At 49.7% G+C, this 12,895-nt stretch overlaps 1 protein-coding gene and 2 long non-coding RNA genes across 3 annotated transcripts; 1 reads left to right on the top strand and 2 right to left on the bottom strand.

Moving 5' to 3' along the window:
• Positions 1 to 170: 170 nt before the first annotated feature.
• LOC136112527 (uncharacterized) lies at positions 171 to 4,852 on the top strand. The gene is made up of 5 exons (XM_071799048.1): positions 171 to 1,019; positions 3,484 to 3,531; positions 3,630 to 3,745; positions 3,904 to 3,996; positions 4,687 to 4,852. Exons 1-3 carry the CDS (start codon positions 171 to 173, stop codon positions 3,636 to 3,638), a joined length of 906 nt encoding a protein of 301 aa, XP_071655149.1. The 3' UTR covers positions 3,639 to 3,745; positions 3,904 to 3,996; positions 4,687 to 4,852.
• A 2,553-nt stretch (positions 4,853 to 7,405) lies between these two features.
• Positions 7,406 to 9,849, bottom strand: LOC136112562 (uncharacterized). The gene is made up of 3 exons (XR_010652901.2): positions 9,659 to 9,849; positions 9,018 to 9,086; positions 7,406 to 7,601 (listed from the first exon to the last, which is right to left on the bottom strand). It is a non-coding gene; the product is annotated as an uncharacterized lncRNA (long non-coding RNA).
• A 669-nt stretch (positions 9,850 to 10,518) lies between these two features.
• On the bottom strand, positions 10,519 to 12,318 carry LOC139825589 (uncharacterized). Its single transcript, XR_011735742.1, has 3 exons — positions 12,119 to 12,318; positions 10,919 to 11,032; positions 10,519 to 10,716 (listed from the first exon to the last, which is right to left on the bottom strand). It is a non-coding gene; the product is annotated as an uncharacterized lncRNA (long non-coding RNA).
• Between the last annotated feature and the right edge of the window lie 577 nt (positions 12,319 to 12,895).

Below are 12,895 nucleotides of genomic sequence, written 5' to 3' on the forward strand. Positions count from 1 at the left end.
CTTCCATAATGAAGCAACATAGGAAACACAATTCTGCCTTAAATCTCCAAAGGCATTATACCTCTCGCATGAGCAATACCATTAAATCAAATGAAAGATCATATTAAAATGAAGAACTTAGGCTACAGTCAAGAACAGAGGAAACGAAACCCCTCAAGGGCTGCTGTGCCATGGCCCCACACAGCACACACCGCCTTCGCCTCAGGCCGCATCTTCAGGGGCTGCACCGCCTCAAACTATTCAAACCGGCCCCGCAACGCGGACACCACCGCCACCACCACACCCGTGTCCTCCTCACCTCCCCCAGCCCTGCCACACGCAATTCCTTCACACCCCGCACCATTCAGCAGCAGCCCCTGTGCACACCGCGACCCCCGCACCCGGCTCCTCGCAGAGCGCGCGATCCACGCCCCGAGCGGCCCCGCGCCCCACGCCCCGCGCACGCGCGCCAGCAGCGGCTCCCGCCCGCAGCCCCCTCCCTGCGGGGCAGCGCAGCTCCCTCACCCCCGCCGGCCTGGGCTCGCCCACGGCAGCCCCTGCCCCCGGCGAGCCCCCCTTGCCGTTGGTGGGGGGCTCCTGGATGCAGATGTTGCTCATGGTGGGGAAAAGCGAGTCCCAGCAGGGGACCAACCATCCAGGCCCGGCAGCCGGTTACGCTTCGCCTGCAACGCTGCCCGCCCCTCCGAACCTCCCGCCATCTCGGACGCATCTACGCAGCCCAGGGAGGTGGGGAGGTGGCTGCCCAAGCCGGGAGGAAGGAAGAAGGACGAAGGGATGAGTCCCCGTTTGAAGTCTCTACGGGAGTCACTGAGGAACAACTTCCTTTCAGAAAGACCTGCAGCCTTCTCCAGACATCTGCAGCCCCTCCCCGTGACTCCCGCCCGGTGCTGAGGTCCCCCGTCCTGCCTGTGAGAGGTACGGTCCAAGAGTGCGCCGGGCAAAGCCTTCCGGCGGGAGAGGCGGCGCCGCCAGCCCAGTCCGGGCGAGGACGGCGGCGGGAGGTGCGGAGGCGCTGCCGGGTAAGGGGCTCCCAGCCAGGTTTGCGGGGCCGGCAGTCTCAGTGGCCGCCTGGGCCCACGGCTGGCGTGTTGGAAAGGGGAAATAAGCGGCGGGCCGATGGAAAATGACGCGGGAAGGTGGCGGGGCCGCGCGTGCAGCGAGAGGCGGGGCGGGCGCGTTTCCCGGGGCTGCCGTGGAGAAGCGTTGCTCCGGGCGGCACAGCCGGGGCTCTGAACCAGGCGGCGTTGCGGTAGCGGGAGGGAGGCCGGGAAGCGGGCTGAGGGAAGCGGGCAGGGGCTGAGCGCAGCCGTGCACTCGCTCCCTTCTAGGCCTGCGGGGCCTCTCCGCAGCGTTTCGGGTGGATGAGGACCAAGTGCTGTGTTCCTGTCGCCTGTTAGTATAAGCCACCTTCTGCAAAGCTGGATCCAAAGAGTGGTGGTTGTTCTTAGGCTTGGTTTTCCTTGCCGCTTTTGTTCTGGATTGTTTGTGTCCCACTAGATTATTGCTTCAATAGACCCGCTGAGAATGGTGGGGAGGCAGGACAAGCAGGGACACCTGCTCTGTTTGCAAGGGGTTTAGATGTACGTTAGACAACATACGGCCATTGCTTCATCGTTCTTTCTTGATCCTGAGACGTGAGCAGCGTTTGACTGTTTTGAGTATTTCTTTGACATGACATTGCAAGGTACAGGTGTACTTTTGTTCCTTGTTTCTTGACATTTCCTTCCCTGTTCCTTACCTCCTTGACCCTCCTGGATTTCCCTCAAAAGACAGCCGTAAAACATGCGCCTAAGCACTGCTGAGTTTATAGACCCTGAAGATGATGGCAGAAAACCATGTGTTATAATGGAGCGTATATATTGTTATTGCTTAGCTTTCCAGTACTCTTCATGGCATAGACCAGTAAGTTGTCCAAGTTTTCAAGTGAGTTTTCCAGCCTGGGGTTTGAAGGGTTCTCTGTTATTTTGAGTAAAATTTTCTGAAGACGGTGCTTGTCTCAGTAAATCAAAGTTTAAATTATTGGAGATGATGTACCCCCTTTCTGGTTTTCTGATTTCCGTCATGGGTTTCTTGTTATGTTTGCTTAATTATTTATTTACATAAATGACCTAGTTATTCAGAAAACTCTATATAACTGTTGAAGGCACTGATTTTTTCATACTCTGTTCAGCTGAAGATAGAAGGGCACTGTCGAGGGTTTAGATTGTGGGGTCTGGACTGGACTCTGCAGCAACTGGAGCTGGATTCAGTCTGTCACTGGCCTCAGTTCGCAGGGACGACTCGCAAGGTCCTCTCCTAATGTCACCACAGGGAAAAGGGACGAGATCCTCGTGATCTCCCACTTTTCTATGAAGTATTCACGTGAATGGGATGTTATACACACTTGGTCAGTTTTTGGTCACCTGTTTCTCGTTGTCCCTCTCATGAGATGTCCATCCGTGCTTATCAATAACCTCACATCCCATTGCTGTGTTCACCACAACATGGATCTGGTTCTCCAGGAAAATGCAGCTGATATGGAGCTTTCGCTGACAGGGAAATTCACTACAAGAGAAACTTGTTTTTTAACAAAACCAGGACAGGCACCTGTTTATTTTGGAAATTCAGTTGTGACTTTCATTACACAGGCTCAGAAGGTAAAAATACCACCGATCTGGTTTTGAGGATGGGTCTCTGGGGTTTCTCTTTTTCAGAGTCCTGTCCTGTTGTGTCTGTTTAACTAAACTGTGGGCTCAGATGGGAAAATTGCGCACTTTCTGTAACTGAAGTTTGTACTGTTCTGATCCGCTATCTCCACGCTTTTCTGTTACTCTTTTAACTTTAATTCACATTTACTTTCTTGCACCCATTAGTTCTTTGTATTTGGTGCCACGTTTCCTGGATTCAGAATCACTTCGCAATTTGTTTCGCTTTTTAAAAACATTTTTCTCTCTGTCTTTTGCCACTTTTCAGGAGTGATTATTTATCTCTTTTTTTTTTTTTTTTTAATTGCCTTTTTAAGACAAGTCTTGCAATTAAAACGTCAGTTTCTTCAGAGTTTCCATTGAATGTCTGTCAGCATCCACGCACTGCTATAATTTATAAGTACACTTGTTGTGGATCACTGGAGTGTCACAGCTGTTACTGTGTTCATACTGTAACTGAAGAAATGCATAAGCTTTCAGAGAAGTTGAATAATTGTTAAAATTATAATGGAAAGGTCATAATGAATCAAGTGGGGATTTGGCAATAAGTTATGTAAAACTAAATGATCCATAGCCGTTTATAGTCGCCAAATTTGTTCTGATAAATTGCTGCACAGAAAAGTGACCTTAGAAATGCACTGGTTTGCTTTTCTTTAAGTTATTTTTAAGAGATTTTAGTGTATTTAGTATCCGGAGAAGTGATAACTCCTGTCTGCATGGTGACTTTGTTAGGCCAGATTTAAAAGAAACTTGAGAGTTCTGCTTAGCAACATCAAATTGATGAGATTTTCTCTTTCAGGTGGCAATAAGGACAACACCAGAGCAGGATGCAAGAAGTGTGGCTGCCGTGAGTCTGTAGCTTAGCATTCCTGTGTATTCTGAATTACATCCATACATTACAAACCATCTTTTGAATTCATTTTATCTCTTTTATTATTTCAACAGGTGTCCTAGACCTTCTTGGCTTCCAGCCCCAGTGGCATTTGTGATCCCCAGGTCACCTCCCTCTCCCTGGGAGCGTCTGCTCCTTTTCTGGCTGCCAGCCTGGACTCGTTGAGTAGGCAAGTGTGACGTGCTGCCCCCTGCAGCTTCAGGTCTTGTCCTTGTGCTCATTGTCCTTGGACCACGTAGCTGAAATAACCCCGTACTTCACCGGCTGAAGTTCGGTCTTCCATGGTGCACCAGACGTTCTTGTTTTCTCCACCCCATTTTTCTGCAGGGCTTCAAGGAAGAACGCGAGGAGCAGGGAGCGTTCCTGGGACAGTTCACTTTCCTGGCGGCGCTGAATCCCAGCCAGACCTTCCAGCTGAAGGTACGGGGACACAGAGGGAGGGGAACTGTAGGAGAGGAGGAGAAATGCAGTTGAATGGTCAGAGGCTTCCCTGCCAAAGGGTACAGGCAGCCCTGTCCTTGAGCGTGTGCCACGCTGGCCTTTCTTCTGCTTTCACTTCCTGGAGGCGGATGCCTGCACTGCCGTCTTCTCTTTCATTTTGGGTGCTTAGTGCTTAGAAGCACCACAGTTGAAGCTGGAACCAGCTTGACTGTCTGGACCCCAAGTGCACACAAGCGGCCACATCCCGTAGGATGCACGACTGCTGGTCTGCCAGTTAGAGACCAGAAATACTGGGCTTCCTGAGGGTTCTGTAGGTGCAGGCAATGACCAGAGACAGGGAGGCCATTCTGTTTCCATGGCTTTCTAGAAAAGGCAGTGAGACGTTATACTGACCCCAGTACGGGGTCTTCTGACTGTGGAAGCCTGTGCCCCAAAGCAGGTGAGAGCTTTCCAGTGTATTTGCTGAGCCATGTGGTCGCTGCTTCTTCCTTTGCTGTTCTCGTGGCCCAATGGGGTAGAGCAGGATAAGAACATCTTGACCAGGACAGGTCAAAAGCCCCCGCGGGGCAGCAGGAAGGAAGCTGCTGATCGAGGCCGTCGCTGCGGCGCTTCTGTCAGTGCTCACGGGCCAGAGAGGAAAAGGCGACTCATTTCTCCTTGTCATTGCAGAACGAGCTCCCTGGGGTCGTGAATTACATCAGGCTGCAAGTGCTGAGCAACTGGGGCCACCCGGACTACACCTGCCTGTATCGGTTCAGGGTGCACGGGGATCCGCCCAAAGATGGGGGAGAGGTGCCACTTCCATCTGTAAATAAATTCCATTAATGTTCACCCAGTGGAGTTCCCGTCTGCTTTGCCTGTGATGCTGCCTGGTCCTCCCTGAGCTCGCTGGAGCTCCCCGTCCTTTTCTAAACCCACCAGCCTATAGGAGACTTCAGGAGTCCACAGCAAGGTTTTCCTAATTAAAAGAAACAGGAAAACCCGTAACAAATCTGCAGAAAGCCTGACATCCACACACTCACTGCCTACACAGGAACATCAGCAAGGCCCTTCCTGTGCACTAAAGATGGAATTAATGGACAGGTTTCCTGTGCAGGAAGCAACTAAGGATCAGCTGGGTGGAACCATCTGTTGTTACCTGTTTTCAGGAGAAGCAGAAGCTGCTTCAGCTGCCATCTTTCAGTCTGTTGCTGATGAGAAAATGGAAGTGTCTTTTTTTGTAAGAAGGCAACCTTAATTGGAAAGTTGGTTCCTGGACTTATTTGCCTCTCTGGGTACCTATGGACTTAATAGCCCAGGAACCCTTACAGAGTGATTAGCAAAGCAATCCCAGGACACTTAAGAGATCCCATGCCCACACCAGTCCGTCTTTCCTTTTCACCCGAGCTCCCCAGGCCCCAGGGCAGGAGCAGGCAGGGCAGTCGTGCACTCGGGCTGCACCAGGGAGGGGAGAGCAGGACCAGCGCTTGGCACCCAGGGCTGGGAGCAGCAGTTTGTGCTCTGAGCTGGGGCTTAGTCCATGTGCAAGCCCAGCACGGATCCAGATACCAAACTGAGGGTGTCAGTTCATCCCCGGTGCCACACGCACGGCACCTTCTCCCATCGCCTCCTCCCGATGAGCTGTTTTCCAGCCCCTTCCAGCCCAGCCCAGCCCAGCTCAGACACCTGCGCTCTGGCTCAGGGCTGCCTGGGGCTGGTGGCCCTCGGGGCAGCAGCAGGAACCGCTCTGCCCCTGGGTGTGGGGCTGTCCCTGCGCTGAGCCCTCGGGCCCAGGGCTGCTGAACTGGGCCATGGTGGGGCCCAGGGGTGCTGAGGTCCACAGGTCCCCCCGGTGTGTCTGTGCTGGGAGACACCTGCTCCTGCAGCACCCCTGGTACTGATCCCGAGCCTGGTCCATCCTCACCCAGAAGAACACTTTAGTTTGGTTTTTTTCTTAAAACTGGAGATAATTCACAGAATCACAGAATTGCCTGGGTTGGAGAAGACCTCAGAGATCATCCAGTCCAGCCCTTGGTCCAACTCCAGTCCGTTCACCAGATCATGGCACTCAGTGCCATGGCCAATCTCAGTTTACAAACCTCCAGGGCCGGTGAGTCCAGCACCTCCCTGGGCAGCCATTCCAATGCTGACCACTCTCTCTGCACAGAATTGCTTTCTCATCTCCAGCCTCAATTTCCCCTGGCAGAGTTGAAGCCCCTGCCCCCTTGTCCTGTTCCTGACTGCCTGGGAGAAGAGCCCAATCCCCCCTGGCTAGAACTGCCCTTCAGGTCGTTCTAGAGAGTGCTGAGCTCAGCTCTAAGCCTCCTCTGCTCCAGACTGAACAAGCCCAGCTCCCTCAGCCTCTCCCCATAGGGCTTGTGTTCAAGTCCCTTCCCCAGTCTTGTTGCTCTTCTCTGGACCCGCTCCAGCACTTCAATCTCTTTCCTGAGCTGAGGGGCCCAGAACTGAACACAACACTCCAGGTGTGGCCTCCCCAGTGCAGAGCACAGGGGAAGGATCACTGCCCTTGTCCTGCTGACCACGCTGGTTTGGGTACAGGACAGGACACCATTGGCCTTCTTGGCCACCTGGGCACACTGTTGGCTCCTGTTGAGCTTCCTGTCCATTAGTCCCCCCCGTTCCCCAGCACTCCCTGGGCCCGGCCCTCCAGCCGGTTCTGAACCCAGCAGAGAGTGCGCTTGTCCAAGCCATGGGCTGCCAGCTTTTGCTGGAGTACATTATGGGAGACAGTGTCAAAGGCTTTGCTGCAGTCCAGATAGACCACGTCTACAGCTTTCCCCTCGTCCACCAGGTGGGTGACCCGATCATAAAAGGAGATCAGGTTGGTCAGACAGGACCTGCCCCTCCTAAACCCGTGCTGGCTGGGTCTGATCCCTTGTCCATCCTGAGGGTGCTGTGTGATTGCGCTCAGGATGATCTGCTCCACAGCCCTGCCAGGCACCGAGGTCAGGCTGACAGGCCTGGAGTTGCAGCCCTTTTTGTGGATTGGGGTAAAAATCAAATATTTTACGCTTTAAAGTGTGTGTCAAGCATATTCCAGTTAACTCTGAAAGTTCTGTTGCACAGGTCATTTAGTTCATCGCGCGGTTCTGCTGCCCTGCTAAAGTGGCACAAGCTCAAGATCAAACTCCGACTGAGCCCTCGAGCACCCAGCAAACAGCGGAACCATCGAAGGCCCTGGCGTTCGCACGGAAACAATTCCTTTCTAGAATGCATGGGTGTTGCTGGTGACATTAAAAGTCCCCTGAAAGCCCAAAGTCAAACTGATAGTTCCTATTCCTTTTATTAATTGTGCATTAAAAACAGTCTGTAAAAATAATTTAAATTATCAAATTTTCAAAACAGATAAAATGTATTGAAGACCTTTATATATGACCACAGAGAGCATACTTTTTAAATTTCCACTTCTATCAGTTCTGAAATGTTACAGTGCCCTTCCTGCATCTCAGTTTTTGAATTTGCTGCTTTTTCATCTTTAGATTTTCCAGCTGATTTTCTTGTAAACTAACGCACTCATTTCATCTCTTTCTCATGTCTACGCATCCTTCTCCTTTGTTATTTGCTTCCGAGGCTTCTTGGCTCCTCTGTAAAAACAGATGTACATAACGTTTTGTGCAGAATGTATTAGAGCAAACCTATATACTTTTTCAGAAACATTTTAAAAATTAAACTTTCAGCAGTTCTAGAAGCAACGGGAAAACCAATCATCCTACTGTAATCCACCCGTGCTTGGAAATGTGCTGCTCTAGTTTTTTTCCTCTAAAAGCTTCCCCAGCAGATCTGGTGCTTGCACAAAGAGCCCAAATGCAGCAGCACAGCTGCTGGAGGGTTTCACAAGGCGGTTTTGGGTTGTTTGTATCTATGCGGTGCCTCAGCAGAATTTGTATCTCGGGCTGGAGTCAGAAGGCCCCATACAGAACAGGGAACTGCCCGGGTGAACTGGAACTGACCGCTGGGTCACCTGGGCTTTGGAACACAAAGTCACAAAGTTGCACTTTCCTGAGCCACCCGCTCTGGACCGATCTCCCAGAGCAAGCTCGCGCTCTCCAAACACCCACGGGACCATCTGTATGGGGATGGAGCAGAAGGCTTGGCGAGGAGGTTGGTTGAATGTAAATACGCTCCAGTGACTTGCACCTGTCTGTAGAACAGCACACACGTCACACCAATTGTCCTACTGACCCTGTGTGCCCGATGAGCAGAACCTCTGTGTTAGATAACACAGGCCTGGGAGAAACTCTGGGCCCTTATGGCTGTGTCTGGGATTCCCGCTCTGCTGTGAGAAAGAGCGGGAGGCTGCGCCTGCCTGAAGCCGCGAAACACAGGCGAGCTCAGCAGGGCCAGGGATCTCCCAGCAGGGCTGGGCTGACCAGCGCCTGCGTCCCCGCTGCTGTCACCTCTGCTGGGAGCTCAGGGGCGGCTTTGGAGATCCCCCAGTGGAGAGGGAACTAAAATAAAACTTGCTCGATGAACTCAAGAAAGGGCAGCGCTCAACAGCCTTCAAACTGAACCTCTTTTCCCTTCCAGGGAGAACTTTCAGTGGAAGCCAGAGGGCCAAGAACTCTAAGGACACTGTGCTAGTCCACATTTCAAACCGTGCGACTGCAGAGCAAAGCCCCCGTAACAGCTGCGGGGAGCACGGAGATGGGCGATGAGAAGGAAACGTGGCCATGAAGCACAGAGTGCAGACCCAGGCTCTGGCCATTGCTCCAAGGGCCATGAGGTACAGACTCCAATGCTTTGCTTTCATATCAGCGATGCTGTAAAACATCAGGCGTCACGGGTGAGTCATCCAGCCAAAATTACATGTCTGCAAACAAACGAGCTGTTCTCTGTTCTTTAATGGCTCAGCATTGCTTAGAACCTGGTGGATTTTGGCAGCAACGGCTTTAAGACCAACTTCACATTTTCCAGGTGGGGAGAGATGTTGCTTTTGCAAAAAAGAATGAATTGTAAAAATCTCTCTCGAGCAGTGACCCGAACGGTTGTTTTAAACTTACAGTGAGCATTTTCACGTGCATTTCTTTTCCTCCAACGTGGTGCGCTGTAAAATCCCGGAGAACATTTGTCTGTCGAATAAACATAGACATTGTTTCTTAATTCCAGCTGCAATTTCAGGAAAGACTCTCTAAGTCTGGTATGTGAATTAAATACTCTATCAGTTGGAGTATCAACGGGAGCACCAGTGAACCCCACATCATCTCTGGAACACATCCAGTGTTAAACACGGACTTGCTCCAGTGCTTTATGGAGCGTGTGGAACCTTGCAGCGTTTCCTCCGCTCACGGATCTGCCAAAGGAGGCGATTCCGCCACGGACCCTGCACTGGAACAAAGTCAATATTCTGGTGTTGAAAATCTTCCCAAAGGCAGCAGTTGCTGTTCAATTAAACAAATCCGTAGTGCAATCTCCTCTTCTATCCCTGCTTGTGCAAGCACTCGACAGAAGGCAATGGGCTGTTTGTGTGCTGGCAGCTGACTGTGCAGCAGAGTAAGCTCCCAACCACTGTTTTCTGTGAAATTTGGCTAAAAATATTAATTCTCTTGTTTTCTATTAATTCCATCTTAACTACATTAATTCAAATCATTAGTTGCAAAATAATCCTACGCTTTTCAGTTCAAACACAACAGGTAAGCATTACCATAGTTTCCCGTTTGGGTCGAAAATCTTCTGTTTGTGTCAAGCTGATGCTTTGGTTTGGAGCATTTCCCACCATACGGCTCAGGTGCTGCTGAAAGGAAAATTGGCAACAGTGGTAATGGTGGCTGCTATGACAAAATTCAGAATGTTTCCTCGGTGACCTCTGTACCAACGTGTCCACATTTAGCCACAGCAAACATTAAAAGAAAACAAAGAGACAAACACACCCAACCCAAACACACACAAGTATTAATGCCAAGATGCGGCAGTGGTGCTGAGATTCATTGAACTCGACTGCATTCGCGGTAACAGCGCAGATAATCTCTCTTAAGGAGGTTCCCTTATTGAAAATTCGAGATAGGGAGGCATCCCAAGCTGCAGATTCAGCTCAGCTTAAGCGAGATGACCGAAACTGGTAAGATGGAATAACTTTCTTCACTTGTGATTATCGAAATTATTTACCACTAAATTTCTACATGAAGTGACAGATTGGAGAGTTAAAAACAAAGTGAAAGATGTAAAATTATGGTCACGTCTGGAACAGATTTCCAAAAAGAAAGATACAGGACTTTGAATCCCACCTGTAGGCTCTTGTCAAGTTTCTGACACAGTACATCCCATCAAGGGGACAGCAGAGAGACGGAAAAAAGATGAATTGAAATATCCCATTGGATGAATGGAAAGAGAATGAATTCAGTCCCCTGTCCAACATAATATAATAACAATAATAAAAGTAACAAAAATTGACACAAAATAGATATCAGAAGTTTGGATAAGACCAAACTCCACGATTTTCCAAGAGAATAAAATAATACTAAATATTGAAAACAATGAATCTATCACAATCAAACCCACCTGTGGATCCATTGAACTTTGGTTCTTGGGCGACGTTCACGGTGCGGTAGAAAACATATGTTGACCTGCGAGGTTCCAAAGAGTCAGAATCAGTCTTTCTGCCAGCGCCTCTCACATAAGGAACAGAAGAGGCCGTTTCCTCAGCCTTATTTTTACGCCCTTGCTGGTAACTTGGTTTGACGTTGGGATCCGAAGAGCGAATTCCTAAAAGCGAAAAAGCAAACAGAAATACAGGACTGTTGTGCTGTTACTCAGAATTTGACACATTACAGGGTCCTAGAGGCTGAAAACAAGACTGACCAAAAAAGAAAGGATTTTTTTTGTGGACAGCCCAATTCAAATCTATTCAGTTATTTATTTACAGTAAGGTGTTCAGCAAGGAGGAGCTGATGCCAAAGTACATTACCTCCATTGTCAAAGGAGCGCCAGTTTCTGCTGGGCACTCGCTCCGCTGGAACTCTCCTTCCTGAGCTCTCTCCTTTCTCTGTGCTGTTCAGCGGTGCAGCGGTGTCACCATCCCCTGGAAAGGCAACAGCGAGAACGTGGGCCCTGCTGGTGTGCGAGCACAGGAACGGCACTGCCCTTCTCTTCCTCCGCCTCTGCGAGACAGCGATACCTAAAATGTCCTTTAACCTCCCGTTGTGTGTTCTTCTTTCTCTTTTGTCGGCTGTTTGGATCCTGTCTCGTGTAACTTGAGCACCTGACGTATAACTCTGCTGATCTCTAAGAAAACTGCATAACAGGTTAAAGACGACCATGGCTCCAGAGGAAAGAACCAGCCACACATTACCTGCTCTAGCTTCTTACTTTTCATTCATGGTATTTGTGAATCCTATCTGATCAAATTGATGGTGTTTTCAAGATGCATGTCATCATAGTACCTAAACCCTCAAAGAGCTCAATGGAAGAATTGCTTTGGGAAAACATCTCTATCCTTTTCTCTGAATGTCTCTCTATTCTCAGACCGTCTGGAGTGCAGCTGTGAACACAACCCCCTTATCCAAACTGTCCTCTAAGCGCTGACTCCCTGCCCTTTCCCTGTGCCGCACAGGGGGGTGTGCACCTCTGGAACACCCATGCTTGAGCCCAGGAAGACTGGTGGACTCCGAAGGAGACCTTTGGGCTGAACTAGGAATGATCCTTTTGTCTGCAGCACTTAGACACATGCTGGGTACGGGCAGCACTTGTGAACATCACAAAGTGTTACGAACGACAAGGCCAAAGCTGTGATGGCCCTGGTTGCATAGGTAAGCCCACCTCCAACCGCAAACAGAACTTCAAGAGGCAAGTGCCAGTATAAAGTACCCACAGGGCTCCTCACCTGGCCCCTACCACTCTGCAGGAAGATGTGGCTTTGCCTCTTCCTCCTTTTTCCTGGTCATGAATCTACTGTCTGACTAATCATAAAGCTTAATAAAGCTTTACATTTCTGACTGTGGACACTGCTGCGCTCTACTTATGAAAATTATGCTGGATCGAATTTAGCCTTGACCATATTTGGGCCTAAATGACTTCACATGGACCTGCAGGGACAAATAAGAAAGCAGCACCATACAGACAGGCACACCTGAGGTGTTTTGAGAACCCTGTTTCAGCAGAAGCCCACCTGCAGACCCCTTGAACTTTGGTTCTCGGGTGCCGCCCACCCTGCGGTAGAAAACAGACGCTGGTCTGCGAGGTTCTGAAGAATCGCAATCTGTTTTTCTTCCTGCTGCTCTCCCGCGAGGAACAGAAGCAGCAGTTTCATCGTCCTGCCTGCGGCTCCTCGGGTGGTAACTCGGTTTTCCTTTGGGGTCTGAACTGTTCGATCCTAAAAATGAAAAAGCAAACTTTATAATGCTGTGCAGTTACTCCGTTTTGACACATTGCAGGAGCCTGGAGGCTGGAGGGTAAGATTAAAACAGCATGTTCTTTATGGAGAGTCCTATCCAAACGTGGATTGTCCATATTTGACACTAAGAACAGAATTTAGCTGGGTCGTGCTAGACCATCTAACAGTTCAGTAAAGGAAAACGAATAAGCCAACTGTTTTCTCAAAATACGTTTTCCTGGTGCTGTGTTAGGTGAATTTCTTGGCTCCTTAGAAATCCATTTATTCCTCTTTATTTCTCTGGAGTGATGCTTATTTACCAGCTCACTGTGGTTTGTTTCTGAGGGATTAAAATAACACACATTCACTTTCTTAAAAAAACACACACAATTTTCTTCTCCAAATACTCGATGGTGATTCGAAAACCTCATCTCCCACTCCACACACAGGTCTTCTTGGGCAGAACACGCTTTGACGTGTTAATTATTCTGAGGGTATCATTCCTCAAAAGGAAAGCAAAAGTGGCTGTGTGTTTCTTTCTAGTGTAACCCTAAACCAGTACAATCTCTCCTG

This window comes from Patagioenas fasciata, chromosome 25 (assembly GCF_037038585.1).
Source record: "Patagioenas fasciata isolate bPatFas1 chromosome 25, bPatFas1.hap1, whole genome shotgun sequence".
Classification (NCBI taxonomy): Eukaryota; Metazoa; Chordata; class Aves; order Columbiformes; family Columbidae; genus Patagioenas; species Patagioenas fasciata.

Excerpts from the sequence above, each read along its gene's own strand:
- LOC136112527 (XM_071799048.1), top strand. The coding sequence starts at position 171 with ATGGCCCCACACAGCACACACCGCCTTCGCCTCAGGCCGCATCTTCAG. Across the intron at positions 1,020-3,483 it reads AGGTGCGGAGGCGCTGCCGG|GTGGCAATAAGGACAACACC; the intron begins GTAAGGGGCTCC and ends TTTCTCTTTCAG.